The sequence below is a fragment of the Erinaceus europaeus genome, chromosome 11 (genome assembly GCF_950295315.1).
Source record: "Erinaceus europaeus chromosome 11, mEriEur2.1, whole genome shotgun sequence".
NCBI classification, from domain to species: Eukaryota; Metazoa; Chordata; class Mammalia; order Eulipotyphla; family Erinaceidae; genus Erinaceus; species Erinaceus europaeus.
In genome coordinates, this window is record NC_080172.1 from 114,558,744 (window position 1) to 114,586,021 (window position 27,278).

The 27,278-nt window shown below is 43.8% G+C and overlaps 1 protein-coding gene across 1 annotated transcript in view; it reads left to right on the forward strand.

Moving 5' to 3' along the window:
* Positions 1-1,012: 1,012 nt before the first annotated feature.
* FHAD1 (forkhead associated phosphopeptide binding domain 1) overlaps positions 1,013-27,278 on the forward strand; it is a 137,306-nt gene continuing 111,040 nt past the window's right edge. Inside the window, exons 1-2 of the mRNA XM_060201016.1 lie at positions 1,013-1,153; positions 7,882-7,988. Of these exons, the coding sequence (XP_060056999.1) occupies positions 7,896-7,988 (93 nt within the window). The 5' untranslated portion in view covers positions 1,013-1,153; positions 7,882-7,895. The remainder of the gene's footprint in view (positions 1,154-7,881; positions 7,989-27,278) is intronic.

A 27,278-nucleotide genomic window follows, 5' to 3' on the forward strand; every position in this document is an offset into this window, starting at 1 on the left:
CCCACCCTCACTTCCACCCCCCCCCCACCACCATCCCCTCAACACATCTATTCTGGAGCACCGGGTAATGGGCAAAAAAAATTGCAATCATATCCCTGTTCTCTTACAATCTTATTGATCATTACTCAGTCACTAATATTAAAAAACAAACTAAACTGTTGGTTCTTTACCTTACAATAAAATTTGCTTACAAGCCAAAATAAAGGGGCCAGTGGTGGCACACCTGGTTGAGCTCACATGTTACTGTGCACAAGGACCCGGGTTAGAGCTCCTGGTCCACACCAGCAGGGGGAAAGCTTTGTGAGTGTTGAATCACTGTTGCAGGTCTCTCTCTCTATCACGCTCTTCCCTCTTCATTTCTGGCTGTCTCTATCTAATAAATAAATATTTTTTAAAAAATTATAAATAAATAAATAAATAAAATAATTCTTGAGTCAATTCCCTCTCTGCTCCTTTCTTGCTGTGAAATCTTTGGTTATGGGAGCCAGGTGGCGGCGCATCTGGTTGAAGGCGCATGTTACAATGCGCAAAGGACCCGGGTTCGAGAGCTCCCGGTGCCCACCTCTAGAAGGAAAGAGTTGCGAGTGGTGAAGCAGGGTTGCAGGTGTCTCTTTTCCTATCTCCCCCTTAATCTCGATTTCTGATAGAGATCCAATAAATAAATAACAATAATAGCAAAGCAAAACAGAAATCTTGGGTTATCTCTATGACTTCTGAGTCTCTGTGACATACATATAGGAGACGGGCTAGGACACCCTAAGTGTAGGTGGAGGACCCCACTTGGCCTGTGCCCAGCGCCCCTCTCCTCCCCGCCCCTCCCCTCTCCTCCCCGCCCCAAGCCCCGCCCCTCCCTCTCCTCCCCGCCCCAAGCCCCGCCCCTCCCTCTCCTCCCCGCCCCAAGCCCCGCCCCTCCCCGCCCCAAGCCCCGCCTCCTCCGAGGCCACGCCCCCACCGGCGGGGCCTCCCCGGAGGCGTTGCCATGGCGACCCCCATACACAGGCCCGGCGGGCGCGCGCGGGTTCAGGGCTGCGGGCTGAAGACTGGGCGGCGGGAGCGCGGCCGGGGTGGCCTCGCCCGGGAAGGAGCCCCGCACCCCGGGAACCCGCCGGACTCTCGGCGGGAGGACGGAGGGTGGGCTTCATCCTCCCACCTGGTGAGTGCCATCCCCCAGGTTGTCGCGGTGGAGGGGGGACCCCTAGGACCTGAGCCTCCCTGCCTGGCCCGGGGCTGGCATCATGGGCCGGGGGCCTGGGGGGGGGGGTCTCCTCTCCAGGGTCCAGGCCCCCACCCCACAAAGCACCCTGAAGCAGATGCCCCAACACCACCCTCCCTTCCAGGAGCACCCACCCAGAACCCTCTTCTGCACCCTCCAGAGGCAGGAGCCTCCAGCCTTCTCCCCAGCACCCCTTCTCCATGTTCTGAGGGGACAGCTGGATGCGAAGGGTCCTTCTTGGGGTCACCCTACCTCCCCCCCACTCCATGCAGACGACACCCAGCCAGTGCTCCCAGCTCCCTCCCACCTGACATGCATGCCCGTTCCCTGAGGGAGTTCTACAACTGCCAAGTTTTTTAAAAATGTTTTTAAAGAATTTTTGATTTTTTTTAAAAAAAATATCCTCGTTTATTTGTTGGGTAGAGACAGCCAGGAATTGAGAGGAGAAAGGAAAGATGGAGAAGGAGAGAGACAGAGACACCAGCAGCACTGCGTCACCACTCATAAAGCATTTCCCCTTGCAGGTGGGGACCAGGGGGCTTGAACCTGGGTCCGTGTGCATTAGAATGTATGTGCTCAACCAGGTGCGCCACTGCCTGGCCCCCATATTTCACTCTCAGAACGCCATTCAGACCATTAAAATACACACGCATGCACACACACACACACACACACACACACACACACACACAGAGGGAGAGAGAACCACAGCATCGCTCTGGTACAGGCGATAGCCAGATAGCCAGGACTCCATCTTCTGCCAACATCTATTAAGATGAAACAGGTTGGGCAGAGAGCATAATGGTTCCACAAAGAGACTCTCATGCCTGAGGCTCCCAAAATCCCAGGTTCAATCCCCCACACCACCATAAGCCAGAGCTGAGCAGTGTTCTGGTTAAAAAATAAAAACTAAAGGCACCAGGCAGTAGCACACCCAGTTAAGCGCACACATTACAGTGCACGAGGACCAGGGTTCAAGCCCCTGGTTCTCACCTGCAGGGGGGAAAGCTTCATAGGTGGTGAAGCTAGGGCTGAAGGTGTCTCTCTATCTCTGTCTTTCTCCTTCGCTGTCTCCCCTCCCATCTCAAGTTCTGTCTCTATCCAATAATAAAGACAGAAAGAAAAAATAAATAAAAGAGAACAGGCTGACTTGTGGGCTTAACCCACCTGCCAACTCAGCCTGCCCGGAGACAAAGTAAAAGATATGTTGTTCATAGCACAGCCGGAGCTTCCTGTTGTCATGCTGTCATCCCAGGAGTCCTCTGGCCTTGCAGGCTGTGCACACTGGGGTCCAGAGTCCTCGGTTAAAAAGAAAGAACTGACCAAACAAGCTTAAGGAACCCTGCACCCTTAAAGAAGTTGCTCAGCTTTTGTCCTGGAAGGAGCCTACCTTCTCTCCTGGAGGGAGTCCTTAGCTCTGTTCTCCCAGACTGTCTGCCAAGCATTTTTGGAGACAGCAGTGTGTGTGTGTTTGTGTGTGTGTGGGGGGGGGAGGGGGCATTGGGGGAGGGAGGCTCCAAAGTCAAACCCTACACCACCATAAGGGAAAAATAAATAAAAAATCAAATAAAATAAAAAACCAGAGCTGAGCAGTGCTCTGGTAAAGTAAATAAGTAAATAGTGTATTGCTTCAAAATAAAGGACTCTGGGGCAGGGGTGGGGGTGGGGAGTGTTCAGGTGGGACATGATGGTGGAGGAGGACCTAGGTGGCGGGTTAGAGTATATATGGAAAACTGAGAAATGTTACACATGGACCAATCACTCTATTTTACTGTCAACTGTAAACCATTAATCCCTCCCCCCCATAAAGAAATAAAAGAAAGGAAAAAAAGAAAAATCCTGCTACCAGGTGAGGTAGATAGCGTAATGGTTATGCAAAGAGACTTTTATGCCTGAGGCTCCCAAGTCCCAGGTTCAGTCCCTAACACCACCATCAGCCAGAGCTGAGCAGTGCTCTGGTTAAAAAATAAATAAATAAATAAATAAACAAATCTGCTATTACCTAAAAAAAAAATAAACAGACAAACAAATAAATCAAATTCAGGGCCAAACATGTCATGCTTTTGTTCTGAAGATGGGTATAAACACAATAAACCACGAAGAGTTGTTTCTCTCTTTTTACATTATTTTTTTTTAATTTCTTTATTAGGGATTAATGTTTTACATTTGACAGTAAATACAATAGTTTGTACATGCATACCATTTCTCAGTTTTCCACATAACAATACCACCCCCTTTTTTAAAATTATTATTATTAATTTATTTTATTATTTTGATTCAGCAGTCGTAAGATTAAGTATTCACTCAGAGTTTCTTTCTGTTTTCTTTTTTTTTTTTTAATTGGTGACTTAATAATGATCGACAAGATTGTGGGATAAGAGGGGTACAATTCCATACAATTCTCACCACCAGAGTTCCACATCCCATCCCCTCCATGGAGAGCTTCCCCATTCTTTATCCCTCTGGGAGTCTGGACCAAAAATGTTTATGGGGAGCAGAAGGTGGGAGGTCTGGCTTCTGCAGCTGCTTCTCCTTTGAACATGGGCGTTGGCGCCGGAACTCGATTTCTTTCTTTTTTTTTTTTAAATCTTATTTCTTTATTGGAGGATTGATGGTTTACAATCGAAGTAAAATGCAATAGTTCATACATGTATAACATTTCCCAGTTTTCCACATAACAGTACAACCCCCACTAGGTCCTCCTCTGCCATCAGGTTCCAGGACCTGAACCCTCCGCCAACCCCAGAGTCCTTGACTTTAGCGCAATACAGCAACTCCAGTCCCAGTTCTGCTTTGTGTTTTCCCTTCTGATCTTGTTTTTCAACTTCTGCCTGTGAGTGAGATCATCCCATATTCATCCTTCTCTTTCTGACTTATCTCACTTAACATGATTCCTTCAAAACTCCATCCAACATAGGGTAAAGAAGGTGAAGTCACCACTTTTGATAGCTGAGTAGTATTCCATTGTGTATATAGACCACAACTTGCTCAGCCATTCATCTGTTGTTGGACACCTGGGTTGCTTCCAGGTTTTGGCTGTTACAAATTGTGCTGCTGTGAACATAGGTGGACACAGATCTTTTTGGAGGGGTATGTTTGGTTCCTTAGGATTTTTACCAGAGCCCTGCTCAGCTCTGGTTTATGGTGGTGAGGGGGATTGAACCTGAGACTTCAGAGCCTCAGGCATGAGAGTCTCTTTGCATAACCATGATGCTATCTCCCCCCTGTGCAAGAGTTGTCTCGTAATACAACAGACAGCTCCTTTGAAATACATATCTTAGTGATAGGCATACAGACAGTCAGCATGATTCAATAAAGGAGGGAGAAGACATTAGCATATATGATGCCCACTTTCTCAGAGAATGGCAGTTAAAGGACAGGAGCCCTGCCAGGAAACAGCTATGAGAGCAGGAAGTGGCTAGGAAGCTTCTTGAGCCATGTGGTCAGATTCAATAAAGGAGGGAGAAGACATCTGCATATATGATGCCCACTTTCTCGGAGAATGGCAGTTAAAGGACAGGAGCCCTGCCAGGAAACAGCTATGAGAGCAGCAAGTGGCTAGGAAGCTTCTTGAGCCATGTGGTCAGCGGTTATGAGAAGGGGAGACATTTGATCAGAGAGAACACCTGAGGAACTTTGGGGCTGAGGAGCCAGCAGCCCGCACACAAAGCGTCCAAGTTGTCAGCCTGAGTCTAGTGACATTTTTTGTGCTTCTCCTGCTGACGAGGCTTTTCTTTGCAAGTTTCTGTTTCAGATTAATTAGGCCTGGGTGCATTGCTTGATAGCTCGCTCCTCTGCAATGAAAGATTCAAAAACTGAAGTGATTTGATGGCAAGAGAGCAAGGTTCTTTTGGAAGAGGAGATGCATTTTCCCTGGTTTAGGTGTCTGAATCGAATACATTTTATTTAGCATGCTGTGAAATGTCAGTGACGGCGAGGCATCCCTAAGTCTCGGGGCTTGCAAATATAAAAACAAATGGCCCGGCTTATTTTTATATTGTTTCTCTCTCTCTTTTTAAATAAATGGTATATATTTTTTAATAATTATCTTTATTTTTTTATTTACTGAATAGAGACTGTCAGAAATTGAGAGGGAAGGTGGTGATAGAGAGGGAGAGACTGAGAGACACCTGCAACACTGCTTCACCTCTTGCAAAGCATCCCCCCTGCAGGTGGGGACCGGGGGCTCGAACCTGGGTCCTTGTGCGCTGTAACGTGTGCGCTCAACCAGGTGTGCCACCAGCCAGCCCCTATATTTTTCTCTTATCCCCAGGTAAGGTCTCTGCTTCCTTTTGGAGGATACGGGTCCTGGCCTCAAGGACTTTCTGTTCTCACACATTCCAAGTGTCAGCAGACAGAAGCACCCCACCTCACTGCTACCCAGTCAGGCTCCCCTTTCTCTTTGCCCCTCTGCACCACCTAGCCACAATGGAGGGGTGAACACTGACTGCCAGGGGGTGTGCTGTAGTTCTGTCTGAAGAAGGTTCAGTGTCCTCTCCCTGACACTCACCACATCTCAGCCTTCCCATCTCTAAAGTGGAACAACATGACACCTCTTTCCACAGTCAGTCTGATAACGAAGAGGCAGTGAAGAGAAGACAGGCACGGTGTCTGGGTCTTAGCTGAGACCCAGGCATGACGCTGATGGAAAATAGAGCAGACTAAACTTCACACGATCATAACTGGTTGAGTTTTGTTGTTACCCATAATTCCAGATGACCTCACATTTCCATAATCTTTCAGTTGAAAAGAGGAGTGTATCTGTTCTTCTATTTATTTATTTACCACTGGATAGAGACAGAGAAATTGAGAGGGGAGGGGGGGCTAGAGAGGGAAAGAGACAGAGAGACACCTGCAGCCTTGCCTTACCACTCGTGAAGCTTTCCCCCTGCAGGTGGGAACCAGGGGCTTGAACCTGGGTCCTTGCTCACTGTAATGTGAGTGCTTATCCAGGTGAGCCACTTTGTTCTTTGAGATAATGTTGAAGTAGAGACTCTCACATTGTTTAGTTGGAAGTGTTTCAACTCAAGTGTCCAATGAATTATCATCAACATTTTGAAACCTACTGAATTTTTAAAAAATATTTTATTTATTTATTCTGAGAAAGATAGGAAGAGAGAGAGAAAGAACCAGACATCACTCTGGTACATGTGCTGCCAGGAACTGAACTTGGAACTTCACATTTGAGCATCAGAGTGCTTTATCCACTGCACCACCCTACTGAATGTTTTATATTTTAAATTTATTTATTTGTTTTCCCTTTTGTTGCCCTTGTTGTCTTTCATTGTTGTTGTAGTTATTGTTATTGATGTCATTGTCATTGTTGGATAGGACAGAGAGAAATGGAGAGAGGAGGGGAAGACAGAGAGGGGGAGAGAGACAGACACCTGCAGACCTTCACCGCCTGTGAAGCGACTCCCCTGCAAGTTGGAAACTGGGGGCTTAAACCAGGATCCTTCCGCCGGTCCTTGCGCTTTGCCCCACGTGCGCTTAACCCACTGCGCTACCGCCCGACTCCCAATGTTTTATATTTTAAAAAGTATGCTTGGCTGGGCATTTGCACACCTGGTAGAGTGCACATGTTGCCATACTGGAGATTGTGTTTAAGCACCTTGTCCTCACCTGCGATGGCGAAGCAGTGCTGCAGCTGTCTGCATTCCTGTCTTTCTTTGACTCTCTGTCTCTCACTTGTATTAAAAAAACAATAAAGAGAAAAGAAAAGAAGAAAAGGAAGAAAGGGCTGCCAGGAATGGGGTACAGGCACTGAGCCCTAGAGATAAGCCTGGTGGAAAAAGATAGAAAGAAAAGTAAAGAGATGCAGTAAGATAACTCCCTGGGGTAGTGTGGTGCTTTGCCAGCTGCATGACACTGGTTCAAGCTTGGCCCACACTGCACTGGAGGAAGGCCCAGTTCCATCGCTTTTTTATTTTTTTAACATGTTTTATATTTATTTATTTATTTATTTATTTATTTATTTATTTCCCTCTTGTTGCCCTTGTTGTTTTATTGTTGTAGTAATTGTTGTTATTGATGTCACTGTTGTTGGATAAGACAGAGAGAAATGGAGAGAGGAGGGGAAGACAGAGGGGGGAAAGAAAGACAGACACCTGCAGACCTGCTTCACCGCCTGCGAAGTGACTCCCCTGCAGGTGGGGAGCCGGGGGCTCGAACCGGGATCCTTACACCGGTCCTTGTGCTTTGCGCCACCTGCGCTTAACCCGCTGCGCCACCGCCCAACTCCCAGTTCCATGGTTTCTTTCTACTTTTCTCTGTCTCTCTGTTTGAAAAAATCAGCCCAGAGCTCTGAATCCCTACCAATGATATGTTTAAAAAAAATGTGTAGAACTTATTTTGGGATGCATCAAAATACATATAATTTTTTTTTTCGTTCCATCTCTCAGAAGGATAAAGAATAGGGAAGCTTCCAGTGGAGGGGATAGGATGTGGACTGGGGTGTGGGCTTGTACCACTGTTATCTTACAATCTTCTTAATCATTGTTAAATCACTAATTCAAAAAAGCATCCTCTGATGGATAACCAGAACCAAGTCCATTTCTGTAAGCTATCACTGTGGAATGGGTCTCAACAGAATCCTGGGGGTGACTACCCCCACCCAAGGGCCTCATTTTTCTAACAGTCCCCCCCCATCCCCTTCAAACCCCTTCCAGGGAAAGCAGAGAATATGAAAGCCTATCTCAAGAGCGCAGAAGGCTTTTTTGTCCTGAATAAAAGTACCACGATTGGAAGGCATGAGGACTCAGACATTGTTTTAGAGGTAAGTACTGTTCTCCACCCCTCTCCATCTGCTAAGTCCCCCCGAAGTCTCGAGTGTTGTTTGGACTCCATTCTCTGAAAGCAGGACTTCTTGTCACTCCTTGATGTGTTAAAATAGCCAGCTAGCTGTCCAACAGCCTCAACGTCCCTCTCACACAGTGAAAACAAGCACCCTTTGCCCTTTGATTCTCCAGAACATAAGGGGCTTGGAAGGTGACATATGCTCTTGCTTTGGCCTTTACCTGGAAGTTAGGCTCACCTCAAGTGTCTGGCTTGAGCATCCTTTAGCCTTTGCAGTTTGAGGACATTTCCTGCGGACTCTCAGAACCTGCAGACCTCTGTACTGTAAGCCGGGGTAAAGCTTGGGCTTGAGGTCAGCCTCCCTTCATTCCTCTCTGTGAATCAGCTGCGCTTTGATCCGTAATCTCAGTTCATTAGGAGCCGTGGACATTGGAAGAAAGGGGCATTAGTGGTCTGGGAGGTGGTACAGTGATAAAGCTTTGGACTCTCAAGCATGAGGTCACGAGTTTGATCCCCGGCAGCACATGTACCAGAGTGATGTCTGGTTCTTTTTTTTTTTTTTAACTTTTATTTATTTTTATTTTTATTTTATTTTATTTATTTATTTTTATTAAAGAAAGGATTAATTAACAAAACCATAGGGTAGGAGGGGTACAACTCCACACAATTCCCACCACCCAATCTCCATATCCCACCCCCTCCCCCGATAGCTTTCCCATTCTCTAGCCCTCTGGGAGCATGGGCCCAGGGTCATTGAGGGTTGCAGAAGGTGGAAAGTCTGGCTTCTGTAATTGCTTCCTCGCTGAACATGGGCGTTCACTGGTCGGTCCATACTCCCAGTCTGCCTCTCTCTTTCCCTAGTAGGGTGGGTCTCTGGGGAAGCTGAGCTCTAGGACACATTGGTGGGGTCTTCAATCCAGGGAAGTCTGGCTGGCATCCTGATGACACCTGGAACCTGGTGACTGAAAAGAGAGTTAACATACAAAGCCAAACAAATTGTTGAGCAATCATGGACCCAAAGCTTGGAAAAGTGGAGAGGAAGTATTAGGGAGGTACTCACTGCAAACTCTAGTATACTTCTGCTTTCTTACTTTGGTGCCATACTCCAAACTCAGTCAATTTCTGCTTTGCGTTTCTACTTTTTTTTTTTTTTTACATGCATAACATTCCCCAGATTCCCATTTAGCAATACAACCCACACTAATTCATTCATCATTTTTCATGGACCTGTATTCTCCCCACCCACCCACCCACCCCAGAGTCTTTTACTTTGGTGTAATACTCCAATTCCATTTCAGGTTCGACTTGTGTTTTCTTTTCTAATCTTGTTTTTCAACTTCGGCCTGAGAGTGAGATCATCCCATATTCATCCTTCTGTTTCTGACTTATTTCACTCAACATGATTTTTTCAAGGTCCATCCAAGATCGGCTGAAAACGGTGAAGTCACCATTTTTTACAGCTGAGTAGTATTCCATTGTGTATATAGACCACAACTTGCTCAGCCACTCATCTGTTGTTGGACACCTGGGTTGTTTCCAGGTTTTGGCTATTACAAATTGTGCTGCCAAGAACATATGTGTACATAGATCTTTTTGGATGGATGTGTTGGGTTCCTTAGGATATATCCCCAGGAGGGGAATTGCAGGGTCATAGGGTAGGTCCATTTCTAGCCTTCTGAGAGTTCTCCAGACTGTTCTCCACAGAGGTTGGACCAATTGACATTCCCACCAGCAGTGCAGGAGGGTTCCTTTGACCCCACACCCTCTCCAGCATTTGCTGCTGTTACCTTTTCTGATGTGTGACATTCTCACAGGAGTGAAGTGATATCTCATTGTTGTCTTGATTTGCATTTCTCTGACAATCAGAGACTTGGAGCATTTTTTCATGTGTTTCTCGGCCTTTTGGATCTCTTCTGTGGTGAATATTCTGTCCAATTCCTCCCCCCATTTTTGGATGGGGTTATTTGTTGTCTTGTTGTTGAGTCTGGTAAGCTCTTTATATATGTTGGTTATTAAACTCTTATCTGATGTATGGCATGTAAAGATCTTCTCCCATTCTGTGAGGGGTCTCTTGATTTGGGTAGTGGTTTCTTTTGCTGTGAAGAAGCTTTTTAATTTGATGTAGTCCCATAGGTTTATACTTGCCTTAGTCTTCCTTGTAATTGGATTCGTTTCATTGAAAATGTCTTTAAAATTTATGCGGAAAAAAGTTCTTCCAATATTTTCCTCTAAGTATCTGATAGTTTCTGGTCTAACATCCAAGTCCTTGATCCACTTGGAATTTACTTTTGTATTTGGTGAAATACAGTGATTCAGCTTCATTCTTCTGCATGTTTCAACCCATTGTTTCCAACACCATTTGTTGAAGAGACTCTGCTTCCCCCATATAATAGTCTGGGCCCCTTTGTCAAAGATTAGATGTCCATAGGTGTGGGGCCTCATTTCTGGGCTCTCAATTCTATTCCACTGGTCAGTGTGTCTGTTCATGTTCCAGTACCAAGCAGTTTTGATGACAATGGCCCTATAATATAGTTTGAGATCTGGCAGTGTGATGCCTCCGGTTCTGTTCTTTTTTCTCAAGATTGTTTTGGCAATTCTAGGTCTTTTCTGGTTCCAGATAAACATTTGTAGCATTTGTTCTATTCTCCTAAAAAATGTGCTTGGGATCTTGATGGGGATAGCATTAAATTTGTAGATGGCTCTGGGTAATATATTCATTTTGATGATGTTAATTCTTCCAACCCATAAGCATGGAATATCTTTCCACTTCTTTGTGTCTTTTTCAATTTCTTTGAGTAGTGACTCATAATTTTCAGTATACAAGTCTTTCACTTCTTTGGTTAGGTTTATTCCTAGATATTTTATTGTTTTTGTTGCTATAGAAAAAGGAACTGATTTCTGGATTTCAATTTCTTCTAACTTAGTGTTTGCATAGAGGAATGCCACTGACTTTTGAATGTTAATTTTATAGCCTGACACATTACTGTATTGCCTGATGATTTCCAAAAGCTTCTTGCTAGATTCCTTAGGTTTTTCCATGTATACTATCATGTCATCTGCAAATAAGGAGAGTTTGACTTCTTCTCTTCCAATCTGTATTCCTTTAATTCCTTGCTCCTGCCTGATTGCTATGGCAAGAACTTCCAACACTATGTTGAATAGTAATGGTGATAGTGGGCAGCCCTGTCTAGTACCTGATCTGAGGGGAAATGCTTCCAGTTTTTCACCATTGAGTATGATGTTGGCTGTAGGTTTGCTATATATAGACTCCACTATCTTCAGGAATTTTCCATCTATTCCTATTTTTTGTAGTGTTTTGATCATAAAGGGATGTTGTATTTTGTCAAAGGCTTTCTCTGCATCTATTGATATGACCATGTGGTTTTTGGTCTTGCTTTTGTTGATGTGGTGGATCACATTGATTGATTTACGTATATTAAACCAACCTTGCATGCCTGGGATAAACCCCACTTGGTCATGATGAACAATCTTTTTGATATACTGCTGTATCCGGTTGGCTAGAATTTTGTTCAATATTTTCGCATCTATGTTCATCAGAGATATTGGTCTGTAGTTTTCTTTTTTGGTTGTGTCCCTGTCTGCTTTTGGTATCAGGGTGATGTTGGCTTCATAGAAGCTGGCAGGGAGTATTCCAGTGTCTTCAATCTTCTGGAAGACTTTTAAAAGTAGAGGTATTAGTTCTTCTTTGAAAGTTTTGTAGAATTCATTTGTAAAACCATCTGGTCCAGGACTTTTATTTTTGGGAAGATTTTTGATAACTGTTTCAATTTCATTAGCTGTGATGGGCCTGTTCATGTTATCCACTTCCTCTTTACTTAGTTTTGGAAGTTGGTAGGTATCTAGGAAATCATTCATTTCTTCCAGGTTCTCTAACTTGGTGGCATATAGTTGTTCATAGAAGCCTCGCATGATATGTTGAATTTCTGCAGTGTCTGTTGTGATATCTCCTCTTTCATTTACTATCCGATTTATTTGGGTCTTCTCCCTTTTTTGTTTTGTGAGTCTGGCTAAAGGTTTGTCGATTTTGTTTACTCTTTCGAAGAACCAACATTTACTTTCATTGATCTTTTGTATGGTTTTCCTATTCTCAATGTTATTTATTTCTGCCCTAACTTTAGTAATTTCTGTCCTTCTGGTTGCTTTAGGGTTCCTTTGTTGTTCTTCTTCTAGGTCTTTAAGATGTGCAATCAGGCTGTTTATTTGTGCCTTTTCTTGTTTCCTAATGTGTGCTTGTATAGCTATGAACTTCCCTCTTAGGACTGCTTTAGCTGTGTCCCAAATATTTTGATAGCTTGTGTCTTCATTTTCATTGAACTCTCGAAACATTTTGATTTCTTCCTTGATTTCCTCTTTGACCCAGAAGTTGTTAAGAAGTGTACTGTTGAGCTTCCACATTTTGGTACTGTTACTAATCTTTTGTTGATTGTTAAGTGTTAGTTTAATTCCACTGTGGTCTGAGAAGATGCTTGGGATGATTTCAGTGCTCTTGAATAGGCTGATGCTGTCTTTGTGGCCTAACATATGGTCTGTCCTTGAGAATGATCCATGTGGATTTGAGTAAAATGTGTATTCCAGTTTCTTGGGATGAATGACTCTGAAAATGTCCAATAGTTCTAGTTTATCTATCTCTTCATTTAGCTCCCTTATGTCTTTACTGATTTTCTTCCTGGATGATCTGTCAAGTTGAGAGAGTGGGGTGTTGAAGTCCCCTACTATGATTGTGTTACTGTTAATATATTGCTGTAGCTCTTTCAGTAGAAGTTTCATGTATTTAGATGGCTTCTCATTGGGTGCATAGATATTAATAATTGTTAAGTCCTCTTGATTGACTGATCCTCTGAGCATTAAGTAGTGTCCATTCCTATCTTTTTTAATCTTATGTATTTTAAAGTCTATCATGTCAGATATGAGAATAGCTGTTCCTGCCCTTTTTTGTGGGCCATTGGCTTGAATGATAGTTTTCCATCCTTTCACTTTAAGTCTGTGTTTGTCTTGTTGAGTTAGGTGAGTTTCCTGTAGACAACATATTGTTGGGTTGTGTTTTCTGATCAATCTTCCTTCTCTGTGTCTTTTAATAGGTGAATTCAGGCCATTCACATTTACTGATATCAAAGATTGAAGATATTTTAACGCCATTCTTGTAGAGTTTTAGAGTGTTTTGATATATGTTCTATTTGTGGTGGTCTGGTTGTTTATAGGAAACCTTTCAGAACTTCTTTCAAGGCAGGCTTGGTGATGGTTGCTTCCTTCAACTGTTGCTTGTCTGAGAAGGTTTTGATGCTTCCATCTAGTCTGAATGACAATCTAGCAGGATATAGTATTCTTGGCTGAAAGCCTTTCTCATTGAGCACTCGATAGATATCTTGCCATTCTCTTCTGGCCTGTAGTGTTTGTATGGAGAAGTCTGCTGCTAATCTTATGGGTTTTCCTTTGTAGGTGACTCTTTGTTTTTCTCTTGCAGCCTTGAGGATCCTTTCTTTATCCTTATTCCTTTCCAATCTAAGTATGACATGTCTTGGTGTCTTTAGGTCTGGGTTAATTCTGTTTGAGACCCTCTGGGCTTCTTGAATCTTTATGTCTTTGGTGTTGTCTAGACTAGAGAAATTTTCAGCTATTATGGCCTGGAGAACGCTTTCTTCCTCCCCTTCTCTTTCTTCCTCTGGTAAGCCAATAATGCGTATATTGTTTCTTTTGAAGTCATCCCATAGGACTCTGTTGTTGTTTTCAGCATCTCTTAATCTCTTTTTGAGATCTCTTACTTCTTTTTTAGTTGTCTCTAATTCATCCTCAATCTTGCTAATTCTGTCTTCAGCCTCATTGATTCTATTCTCTCTGCCCTCTACTGCTTTCTGGAGTTCATCTATTTTGTTGCCCTGCTCTGATACTGTTTTAGCTTGTTCAGCTAGTTGCCATCTTAGCTCAGCAATTTCAGCTTTCAGCTCTCTAATAACCATGAGATTATTAGAATTTTCTTCCATATTCTCATTTGTTGTTCCTGCAGTTCTGATTACAATTTTTTCAAATTCTTTACTCACTCCTGTTATTATTTCCTTAGCTAATGTTTGGATGTTGAACTCGTTGTTTTGTGCTTCGCCCTCTGGAGGACTTTTAGCTGGACTCTTGTCCTGGTTCGAGTCTCCATTATTTTTTCTTGTTGTTTTAACCATTTTATATAAGTTAATAGTTTTTTCAATCCCTGAGTTGGAGTTCAGTGGTGTAAAAGCCTTTTTTTTTTTTCCCCTGTAGGCTATGGTAGCCTGAGGGCTTTTAAACTATCAATAGGCTTCTTGGCTTAATCAATGACTCCTGACCAAGAGATAAAGCAGGGTGTGGCAGAGATAATCCAGTGGTTATGCAAAGAGACTTTCACAGCCCTTCAGCTATGCCACCGAGGTATAGGTCTTCTCCTGAGTTTCCCGGTTAGATCTCTGTGCCCTGGTGTCCCTCCCTGTTGCTGCTCCAGATTCTGAGGGTAGTAGCAATGGAGACTCAGAGTTGTACTTGGTGAGTCTCTGGGGAGTCCTTTCCTCCCTTCAGCTGTCCCCTTGTTGGTGGAGCAGACTGGAGGTGGTGTCTCCACTGACAAACTGTCGAACTGTTAGCAGTCACTTAATCTCTCCTTAGGCCCCTCTCTCCTCTCTGTCACCAGCCACGCGTGTTTGTACTCACGGGTGATTTACTGGGTTTCTGTGGTCATTCTAGTCCTGTCTTGTTTCGGTCCGGGTGGTCTCCTTTGGTGTTCCTAGTTGATCCAGGAGAGGAGAGGAGAGGAGAGAAAGCAATCTGCTGCTCGTAGCTCCGCCTCCCTGTGCCTCAGATGTCTGGTTCTTTCTCTCTCCTCCTGACTTTCTCATAAATAAGTAAAATCTTTAAAAAAAAAAAAAAAAAGAAAAAGGAAAAAGAAAGGAGAATTAAAGGAAGCGGCTTTGAGGCTTTTAAAAAAATATATTAAGGGTGTCAGGTGGTAGAGCAGCGGGTTAAGCACACATGGCATGGAACTGGAACACAAGGAACAGTGTAAGGATCCCGGTTCAAGCCCCTGGCTCCCCACCTGCAGGGCAGTCACCTCACAGGCGGTGAAGCAGGTCTGCAGGTGTCTGTCTTTCTCTCCCCTTCTCTGTCTTCCCCTCCTCTCTCCATTTCTGTCCTAACAACAACAACAACAGCAAGAAAGGCAACAGCAAGGGGAACAAAATGGGAAAAATGGCCTCCAGGAGCAGTGGATTTGTGGTGCAGGCACCGAGCCCCAGCAATAACCCTGAAGGCAATATATATATTTCTCTCTATATATATTTCTTTTTAAAAAAAAATCTTTACTTATTTTATTTTATTTATAAAAAGGAAACACTGACAAAACCATAGGATAAGAGAGATACAGCTCCACACTATTCCCACCACCAGAACTCCGTATCCTATCCCTTGTCCTGATAACTTTCCTATTCTTTATCCCTCTGGGAGTATGGACCCAAGGTCATTGTGGGGTGCAGAAGGTGGAAGGTCTGGCTTCTGTAATTGCTTCCCCGATGAACATGGGCTTTGACAGATTGATCCATACTCCCAACCTGCCTCTGTCTTTCCCAAGTGGGGCAGGGCTCTGGGGAATCAGAGCACCAGGACACATTGGTGAGGTTTTCTGTCTAGGGAAGTCTAGTTGGATATATATATATATACACACACAAACATACACTAAGTTATTGACTGGAAGGTAATTCTCTTAGAGCTCATACAGTAGGTCTTTGTTTTGTTTTGTTTTGACTTTTTATTTTGAAATAGAATCACCAGAAGTTCTATTAAAATAGAAGGGAGGGGCCAGGTGGTGGCGCACCTGATTGAGTTCACATGTTACAACATTCAGGGACCTGTGTTCAGTCCCCTACTCGCCAGATACAGGGGGAAGCTTCATGAGTGGTGAAGCAAGGTTGCAGGCGTCTCTGTCCTCTCCCCTCTCTATCTCCCCCTCCCTTCTCGGTTTCTCTCTATCTCTAATAAATAAGTAAATAAATGGAAAATAGAAGGGAGGGAGGGAGGAAGGAGAGATGAGAGAGAGGCGGCCTCCCAAGTACCATTCACTTTCTTCCTCCAGTTGGCTATGTATTTTTTTCTTTTTTTTTTTCTTTTTATTTTTTATTTAAGAAAGGATTAATTAACACAACCATAGGGTAGGAGGGGTACAACTCCACACAATTCCCACCACCCAATCTCCATATCCCACCCCCTCCCCTGATAGCTTTCCCATTCTCTATCCCTCTGGGAGCATGGACCCAGGGTCATTGTGGGTTGCAGAAGGTGGCTTCTGTAATTGCTTCCCCGCTGAACATGGGCGTTGACTGGTCGGTCCATACTCCTCCCAGTCTGCCTCTCTCTTTCCCTAGTAGGGTGGGTCTCTGGGGAAGCTGAGCTCCAGGACACATTGGTGGGGTCTTCAATCCAGGGAAGTCTGGCTGGCATCCTGATGACACCTGGAACCTGGTGACTGAAAAGAGAGTTAACATACAACAATTGGCTATGTATTATCTAACTGTACTATGTCAAAAACCAGAGGACTGGCATTGGTTCCAAACGTGCATGTCAATACTCTGGTTTCTCTTCAGATCGCATAGATTTTTTCACCTTTGACCGAAAGTACATGTCTAGTTATAAGTGTTTTTTTTTTTATTTAACTTCCCTTTTCCTTTTTAATATTATTTACTTGTTGACTAGAGACAGAGATAAACTGAGAAGGAAGGGGGAGATATAGAGAGAGTGGAGAGAGAGGCCTGCAGCACGGCCCCACCACTCATGCAATTTCCCCTCTGCAGGTGAGGAACAGGGACTAGAACCTGGGTCCTCACACAGGGTAATATGTGCACTCAACTGTGTGAGCCACCACCCAGCACTCATATATGCTTTTATTCCAGGTGTGAACTAGGGTACAGTCTGAATTATAGAGCTGGGGGAGTCGGGCTGTAGCGCAGCGGGTTAAGCGCATGTGGTGCAAAGCACAAGGACCGGCATAAGGATCCCGGTTTGAGCCCCCAGCTCCCCACCTGCAAGGGAGTCACTTCACAAGCAGTGAAGCAGGTCTTCAGGTGTCTGTCTTTCTCTCCCCCTCTCTGTCTTCCCCTCCTCTCTCCATTTCTCTCTGTCCTATCCAACAACGATGACATCAGTAACAATAATTATAACTACAATAATACAGCAAGGGCGATAAAAAGGGAAAAAATAAATAATTTTTTTAAAAAAACTTTCTTACCTATTTTAGTTCTTTTGCCTTGTACATACAACAAGCCTGTCCAAATATTAAAGATGTCTTATTGGGATTTTGATAGTAATTGTGTTTAAACCTATATAGCAGTGTCAGATGGATGGAGATATTTACTAGTCTCTCCACCAGTCCATGAATATGCTCTATGTCTGTCTGTATTTTGGTTTCCTTCATGAATGTACTGTAGCTTTCTGTATATAATTTCTTTTTTTTTTTTTTAATATTTATTGATTGATTCCCTTTTGTTGCCCTTATAGTTTTTTTTATTGTTGTTATAGTTATTATTGTTGTTATTGCTGTTGTTGTTGTTGGATAAGACAGAGAGAAATGGAGAGAGGAGGGGAAGACAGAGAGGGGGAGAGAAAGAGAGACACCTGCAGACCTGTTTCACCACTTGTGAAGTGACTTCCCTGCAGGTGGGGAGCCGGGGACTCCAACCGGGATCCTTACGCCATATAGTTTCTATATGTTTTGTTAGATTTGCACTGAAGTATTTCTTTTAAGTGACTATATGATTATAAGTTTAATTTGAGTGTTTTATTAATGATATGTTAAACAGGTTTTTTTTTTTTTTTTTTAACAAGAGCACTGCTCTGCTCTGGCTTATGTTGGTGCAGGGGATTGAACCTGGGGCTTTGGAGCCTTAGGAATGAGAGTCCCTTTGCAGAACCATTATGCTATCTACCCCCACCGTAAATATAGTTTTTTTTAATTCTTTTTTAAAATCTTTTAAAAATTATCTTTATTTACTGATTAGACAGCCAGAAATTGAGAAGGAAGGTGGAGATAGAGAGGAAGAGCGATAGACACCTGCAGCATCACCATTTGTGAAGCTTTCCCTCTGCAGGTGGGGACCAGGGGCTTGAACCTGGGTCCTTGTGCAATATAGTATGTGCACTCAACCAAGTGCACCACCACTTGGCCCCTTTAATTCTTGTAAATTCTTGTACAATATCTTTCAGCCGTAGCTGAACAGTATATATCCTTTCTTTTTTTGTTATGTTTCTCAATATTTATCTTATTTATTTATTTTTAAAAGATTTTATTTATTTATGAGAAGATAGAAGAGAGAGAGAGAGAGAAAGAACCAGGCATCACTCTGGTACATGTGTTGTTGGGGATTGAACTCAGGACCTCGTGCTTGAGAGTCCACTGCGCCACCTCCCGGACTACTTCCTTGGACTTTTATACATAAACAATTATGCCATCCATAAATAAGACACAGTTTGTTTCCTCTGATCCTTTTCCTTCTCCTGCTTTATGGCATGCCTAGAACTCCCAGTATTCTGTTGAATAAGAATGCTAAGAAGGGTGGGGGTAGACAGCATCATGGTTCTGCAAAGAGACTCTCATGCCTGAGGCTCCAAAGTCCCAGGTTCAACGCTCTACACCACCATAAGCCAGAATTGAACACTGCTGTGTTAAAAATAAATAAATAAAAAGAATGATAAGAACCCTATGAATCTTTATATACTTGTTTCTGACCTTAGGGAAAAAGCCTTTAATCTTTTTCTATTAAGTATGATCTTTTAAAAAATATATATTTATTTTATTTACTAGATAGAAACAGCCAGAAATCAAGAGGGAAATGGGTGACAGAGAGGGAGAGAGACAGAGAGACACCTGCAGCCTTGCTTCATCACTTATGAAGCTTTCCCCCTGCAGGTGGGGACGGGGGCTCGAACCCAGGTCCTTGCATATTGTTACATGTGCGCTCAACCAGGTGCACCACCACCAGGCCACAATCATGATCTTAACTGTAAGACTTTTGTAGATATTCTTAGCAAGTTGAAAATGTTCCCCTCTCATTCCAAGTTCTGTTAGAATGTTTATGATAAAGTTGGCAAACTTCAAAATAGCTCAGTGAGCCTCTTTCTAAGATTCTCCCCTATGGCATGCTCTCCCTGAAGGAACAAAGATTTTTTTTTTTTTTTTTTTGTCTACAGTGTTGTCACTGGGGCTCAGTACCAGCGCTACACATCTAATGCTCCTGGCAGCCATTTCCCTTTTTTTTCTTTTTATTAGGTAAGACAGAGAAATTGAGAGAGGAGGGGGAGACAGAGACATACAGACACCTGCAGACCTGCTTCACCACTTAAGAAGCAACTCTCCTGCAGGTGGGGAGCCAGGAGTTTGAACTAGGATCCTTGTGCAGGTCCTTGCACTTCATAGTATGTGTGCTTAACCTGGTGTGCCACTGCCCAACCCCCAAAGAAAATATGCTTAGTGCACAAAGTAAGAAAAAAAAATTGCTTTTTCTTCTTTATAACACCAAGGGTGGACTTTAGCTAATTTTCCTTACCGGTTAGTCAAAGGAGAGCAGAGATCTCTATTTTGAACTCCACAATGATGTCTGAAAACTATAGTCCCCTTTAAAAACATAAACTTCGGAAGCTAGCAGGACCTGGGTTTTGCATCTCCTCAGACTGCTCTCTGGCTGAGTAACTGCAAGCAAATTACTTAATTGCTCCGAGTCCATTTTCGACTGCCTATAAACCAATTACCTCACTGAGCTGCTGTGAGGACAAAGTAGGGGAAGAGCATTTAACAGTGTCTGGCACTTGATGCTAAGACAATGACACCATGATGGTTGGTAGCTAGGTCTTGTGAGATGGATCCCGAGGAGTAGCCCTGGAGGTACACAGGGTGAGATGAACTCCCGGATAGTAACAAACAATTTAGAAAAGGGAACTCATGAGGACTGTTATGATACAAACAAAATAGACAGAAACAAAGTTGCCTTCACTGCATGAAAATCATGCAGTACTCACTGCTTCCTGGACTCAGCTAAAGAAGCCAAGTCACCAACTCCAAAAGCAGCCACACTGAATTATGGAGGAGTCACTTACACTTCGGAAGCACGAGCTTAGACCAGCTTTCCTGAGACCAGATGATACATCAGTTGTCAAACGCTTTGTGAATAGATTTTTCAAGTTTTTTAAAAAATTATCTTTATTTATTTATTTAATAGAGACAGCCAGGCATCAAAAGAGAGGGAGAGAGACAGAGAGACACCTGCAGCCCTGCTTCACCATTTGCAAAGTTTTTCCCCTGCAGGTGGAGATGGGGGAGCAAGGGGGGCTCAAACCTGGGTCCTTGTGCATTGTAGCATGTGCACTCAATCAGGTGCACCATCACCCAGCCCCGTGAATAGATTTTTCATGGGTGCATCTAAAATCTCTTAGACAAATCATCTTCCCAAAGCTTGAAGATATTTAGGGATGAGATAAGCTTATTTATTTATTTATTTATTTATTTTTCCCTTTTGTTGCCCTTGTTTTATTGTTGTAGTTATGATTGATGTCGTTGTTGTTGGATAGGACAGAGAGAAATGGAGAGAGGAGGGGAAGACAGAGAGGGGGAGAGAAATAACCTGCTTCACCGCCTGTGAAGCGACTCCCCTGCAGGTTAACCTGCTTAACCCGCTGCGCTACCGCCCGACTTCCAGGAGATAAGCTTTTAAAGAGTTAGTAGAAGAACGAAGGTTTGAAGTCTGTATGTATCCCTGTCAACATGACCTGTTTTCTTGGACAAGACAAGGTGAAAAATTGCCTCCCTGCTGCCTTGGCTCGGTTTCTCTGATTAGAAAGAATAACCCTAGGTCTGGGAGGTGGCACAGTGGATAAAGCATCAGACTCTTAAGCATGAGAAAGAATAACCCTTGATCAGCTACTGGGAACCTCAAATAATAATTCAACTATTTGTTACTTATGTTATGTGAGCTACTAAAAGTCATCCAGATAAATGAAGTCCAGAAGTAAATATTTGCTGGCACTCCCATGGAGGGGATCCAGCCAGGGACAAGCCACCGATCCTCCCTCACTGGCTCTCAGCGCCCAGCGATTCAGACAGGAGGCTTTGGGGGGTATTTTGGTACAAACACTCATTTTATTTGGGGATGGGTAAATATATATAGAAAGTTAAACAAAGAACATTTTTCAAATATGTCAGAAATTACAGGTTTCTTAAAGGTCAGCTTGCCCCCATGGTAGGGGGCTGGTATGACAAAAATTGATGAGATAAATAAAGGTCAAGACAATTAGTCTCCATGATGCAGGCAAGTTAATTATCCAAAGGCATTTGAGAAAAGCATAGGGGTTAAACCAGTAAGGTGAGGTAGAGAAAAGAAAAAAACAAAGCTTGATATAAATCACAGATATCAAAGGGCACAAGGAAATAGGATTTTGGGGTTTTCTCTGGTGTTTGAGGTGTATGATAGATCAAAAGGTGAAGTGGATGTGTGAACTTTGAGTGAACCCCAAAGCAGGCAACCATTTGGCCTGCTGCTAGCAGGGAGAATTAAGTGTGAGAGGTTTGTAGGCTTTCCAGAGGTTGCATCTAGCAAATAAAGAAATGACTCTTTTCTTTTTTCTTTCTTTTTTTTTTTTTGAAATGACTGTTTTCTTAACCCTGAAAAAAAATTTTTTTTTCTTTACTCCATCACAGCTCAGCTCTCGTTTATGGTGCTGGTGGGAGATTGAACCTGGGACTTTGGAGCCTCAGGCATGAGAGTCTCTTTGCAGTACCATTCTGATATCTACTCCCCCCACCACCACCACTACCACCAATACCCAGAGTAAATTCTAAAGAGGGGTCATGCTTCTAAAGGCTCATGGTTATTTGCACGGATGCCCCAGTGTTTTGACCGTTGGTGCCACAGTGTTTTGATATTATTAGATTTCTCTGGTAATGAAAGCTCATTAAATGCTTTTTGTCTGAAAACAAGAGGAGAAAGCAAAGTGTGAAGAAAAAAGTAAAAAAGTCATCTGTAATCTTAGGGCTTGGGAAAAGCCAATATTGGTATCTGTATAGATTTGCTCTCCAGGTTAGTTAGGTTTCCCTCGGGGCATTAGGAAGCCTGTTTTAGCCAGTCCCAACTGCTTACTCACTGCACAAATATTTACCTGTAGCCTCAGTGCCCAGGAAAACTAGAGTCACAGTGACATGAATCAAACATGGTTCCTGCATTCAGGAAGTGAGTAGGAGGGGGGAAATGAAGGATCCAACAGAAGTACATTGACTTCTTTTTTTTTTTAAATTTTTTATTATCTTTATTTATTGGATAGAGACAGCCAGAAATTGAGAGGGAAGGGGGAAATAGTGAGGGGGAGTGACAGAGACACCTGCAGCCCTGCTTCACCACTTGCAAAGCTTTCCTCCTGCAGGTGGGGACCGGGGGCTCAAACCTGGGTCCTTGTGCATTGTAACATGTGCACTCAACCAAGTGCGCCACCACCCGGCCCAGTACATTGACTTCTGTGCCAACACCGGGAGTGTAAAAGAAAGAAAGAGGGGCCTCAGGTGGTGGCACAGCTGGTTAAGTGCATGTATTACCGAGTGCAAGGACTCCCTGTCACTCCGCACCTGCAGGGGGTCCTCTTCACCACCTTCACGAGTGGTGAAGCAGTTTCACAGTGGTCTTTCTTTCCCTCTTTTTATCTACCCATCCTTAATGTCTATCTTATCTAATAAAAAAAAATTAGATGGTGGGGGTAGATGGCATAATGGTTATACAAAGAGACTCTCAAGCCTGAGGCTCCAAAGCTCCAGGTTCTAACCCCCACCACCATCACTGTCATAAACCAGAGCAGTTAAAAATAAAGGGGGGAGGGAGTCGGGTGGTAGCACAGCGGGTTCAACGCAGGTGGCACAAAGCGCAAGGACTGATGTAAGGATCCCGGTTCGAGCCCCCGGCTTCCCACCTGCAGGGAAGTCGCTTCCCAGGCGGTGAAGCAGGTCTGCAGGTGTCTGTCTTTCTCTCCCCCCTCTCTGTCTTCCCCTCCTCTCTCCATTTCTCTCTGTCCTATCCAACAATGACAACATCAATAACAACAATGACTACAACAATAAAACAACAAGGGCAACAAAAGGCAATAAATAAATATTTAAAAAAAGGAAAAAAAAGCAGCAGGTAAGTTTCTCTCATGCCACCTTAAGCATCTTGATCTTTATCTGAAGAGCTGGGCTAACAACGTCTTATTCCTGCAAAAACGTCTTATTCCATGCCCGAGGCTCTGAGGTCCCAGGTTCAATTCCCAACCCCACCATAAACCAGAGCTGAGCAGGGCTCTGGTAGAAAAATATATAAAATCAAATAAAAATAAAGAGCATATGGGCAAGACGGTGCATGGTTAGTTTTTTTAATATTTATTTATTCCATTTTGTTGTCCTTGTTTTATTGTTGTAGTTATTATTGTTGTTGTTGTTGTTGATGTCATTGTTGTTGGATAGGACAGAGAGAAATGAGGAGAGGAGGGGAAGACAGAGAGGGGAAGAGAAAGACAGACACCTGTAGACCTGCTTCACCACCTGTGAAGCAACTCCCCTGCAGGTGGGGAGCTGGGGGCTCGAACCAGGATCCTTGTGCGCGTCCTTGCGCTTTGCGCCACCTGTGCTTAACCCGCTGTGCTACCACCCTGGTTAGTTTTAAAAGGAAAGTGGGGCACATTTCAAAAGACCCACCCTGGCTTCCCCACGAAGACTAGCCAGTGCTTAAGGGGCTGTATTGAGAATCTTCTCTCTTGTGTTTCCCATGGCTAGGAGATCTCGACCTGCTCGTTTCTGTGCTCAAGCTTGTGAGTCGTAATTAGTTAGTTTGATGTGCCTGTGAGCTGCTGTTCTGTAAGCTGGGTGGGGCTTGACTGAAACTGCTGCAGAGAGTGGTCCAGGGAGTGGCATAGCTGACAAAGTGCTGGCTTCTGAGGTGTCACAATGGTGTGCCAGTTGCCTCTCTCATTAATAGATAAATAAGCAAATTTTATTTTTAATGTTTTATTATCTATTTACTTATTGGATAGAGGCTGCCAGAAATTGAAAGGGAAGGGGAGATAGGGAGAGAGACAGAGAGACACCTACAGCCCTGCTTCACCATTTATGAAACTTCCTCCTGCCCCCGCAGGTGAGATGTGCCAATTATATTTCAGGTTCTACTTGTGTTTTCTTTTCTGATCTTGTTTTTCAATTTCGGCCTGAGAGTGAGATCATGCCATATTCCTCCTTCTGTTTCTGACTTATTTCACTCAACGTGATTTTTTCAAGGTCCATCCAAGATCGGCTGAAAACGGTGAAGTCACCATTTTTCACAGCTGAGTAGTATTCCATTGTGTATATAGACCACAACTTGCTCAGCCACTCATCTGTTGTTGGACACCTGGGTTGCTTCCAGGTTTTGGCTATTACAAATTGTGCTGCCAGGAGCATATGTGTACACAGATCTTTTTGGATGGGTGTGTTGGGTTCTTTAGGATATATCCCCAGGAGAGGAATTGCAGGGTCAGAGGGTAGGTCCATTTCTAGCCTTCTGAGAGTTCTCCAGACTGTTCTCCGCAAAGGTTGGACCAACTTACATTCCCACCAGCAGTGCAGGAGGGTTCCTTTGTCCCCATAACCTCTCCAGCATTTGCTGCTGTTACCTTTTCTGATGTGTGACATTCTCACAGGAGTGAAGTGATATCTCATTGTTGTCTTTATTTGCATTTCTCTGACAGTCAGAGACTTGGAGCATTTTTCATGTGTTTTTCGGCCTTTTGGATCTCTTCTGTGGTGAATATTCTGTCCAAGTCCTCCCCCCATTTTTGGATGGGGTTATTTGTTGTTGTGCATGATAATTTATTTAACCAGTTGTACCACCACTCAGATTCTTACGTTTTTCTTTCTTTCTTTTTAATTTTATTTATTTGTTAGTGAGAAAGATAGGGGGAGAGAAAAGGACCAGACGTCACTCTGGTACATGTGCTGCCGGGGATTGAACTCAGGACTTCATGCTTGAGAGTCCAGTGCTTTATCCACTGTGCCATCTCCTGAACCACTTTTTTTAAAAAATTGTGAATGAAGCACTATATTTTGAGAGGCTCTGTGACAAGAGAGCCTGACCTGGGTAAAGATGGTCCCCTCTGGAAGAGTCTGGTCTAAGGGGACTGTGGTCTCTAGCTCCCATCTGAGCCCTGGTCCACAGACACACACACACACACACACACAGACACACACACACACAGACACACACACACACACACACACACACACACTCACTCCAAGCCCATTGCTTTGGGAATTCCCCCATCTGGTCTTAGCAGTGCTTCCAGTTTATTTATTTGTTTATTAGTATTTATTTATTAAAAAAAGGAGACATTAACAAAACTGTAGGATAGGAGGGGTACAACTCCACACAATTCCCACCACCAGATCTCCGTATCCTATCCCCCCGCCCCCCATAGCTTTCCCATTCTTTATCCCTCTGGGAGTATGGACCCAAGGTCATTGTGGGTTGCAGAAGGTGGAAGGTCTGGCTTCTGTAATTGCTTCCCCACTGAACATGGGCGTTGACTGGTCGATCCATACTCTCAGTCTGCCTCTCTCTTTCCCTAGTAGGGTGGGTCTCTGGGGAAGCAGAGCTCCAGGACACATTGGTGGGGTCATCTGTTCAGGGAAGTCTGGTTGGCATCCTGCTGGCATCTGGAACCCGGTGGCTGAAAAGAGAATTAACATACAAAGCCAAACAGATTGTTGAACAATCATGGACCTAAAGGCTGGAATAGTGCAGATGAAGTGTTGGGGGGTACTCACTGCAGACTATTGTGTACTTCTGCTTTCAGGTATATATTTTGTCCTAGTTTATGGGTACATGTGAACATATGCTCTATCTCAGGGGACCTGGTCTATATTTAGGTTTTGGGACTTTGTTAGGAAGTGAACCGCCTGGAATGGAATTAGAGAATACTCTGAAAGGAAAGGTCTCACCCGAGTAATGAAGCTGAAAGGTTGCCATTCCACACCTGAAGTCTCTGGACACAGTCTGAAGTGAAGCATGCTGAGGTGGCACTCGTTGATTGATTAGGCTGTGATCAGCGGATGCAATATTATTTGGTATGAAGTGAGAGAAGCATGCAGGAAAGTGGGCCCCACAAAGGCTCCAGGACTGGGGAAAATATAGGCTCTGTAGTAGAAATGTGAGGTTCCTGCTGTCTTGGGGTTCAAGAAGACAACAGATAGTTATTGTTATCATCTCATTATTTGGTAGTTGGGTTAACATTGAAAAGTCCCTTTGTTAGGATTTGTTGTACAATACCCAGCATCTTGTATATAGCTGTGCTACCGGTTGCTTCTGTTCTCCCTGGCCTAGGCTTTTGAGAGAGTCAGCATATCAAAGACTCAGCCTATGTATTAAAAAGATTCAGTCTGTGTTTTAAAAAGTTTGAGACATACAATCAACTTTTCCCCTCTCATATTAGTTAAATAGTGATTTATATGACTACAAATTAATAGGAGTGTACATAATCACCATTCCCACCACCAAAAGACTGTGTCCCATCCCACCCACCCATTCCCACCCCCACCGCCCCGGGAAGCCGAACGCCCACCCTCACCCTCACCCCAGGCTTTTTACTTTGGTGCCCTGCTCCAGGTTTTTACAATTTTTTTAAAAGTTTTTCCTTCACCAGAACACTGCTCAGCTCTGGCTTATGGTGGTACTGGGGATTGAACCTGGGACTTTGACTACCTCCTGTGTGAAGGCTTTTTTTTTTTTTTTCCATAACCATAAGAGTATCCACCCCACCCCCACCCCCGCCCCCACCCCAGTCATTTCCCTGAACTTTTTTCTCCTCTGTTGGAGGGCTGGCAGCTGGATCTTGGTTCAGTTCCTACCAGGACTGTAGAGTTTCCTTTCCCTCAGTCTAGCTTCCAAGAGGAAAGAGAAACAGAGAAAATGGGCTGGGGAGCAAGCCCATGCCCTCTCAACTGCTGTAAAGCATCTGTATTGTGAAACTGACTGTCTTTAGTGACATTAAATACATTCGCACTGGGGAACCAGGTGCTGGCAGACGTGGTTAGGCACGCACATTACGGGGCCCCCAGCTGCAGGGGGAAAGCTTCATGCATGGTGAAGCAGGGCTGCCAGGGACTATTTCTTTCCCTGTCTATCCTCCCCTCCCTTCTCGATTTCTCCCTGTCTCTGTCCAATAATAAATAAATAAAAATATTTTTAAAAAATACATTCATACTGTTGTG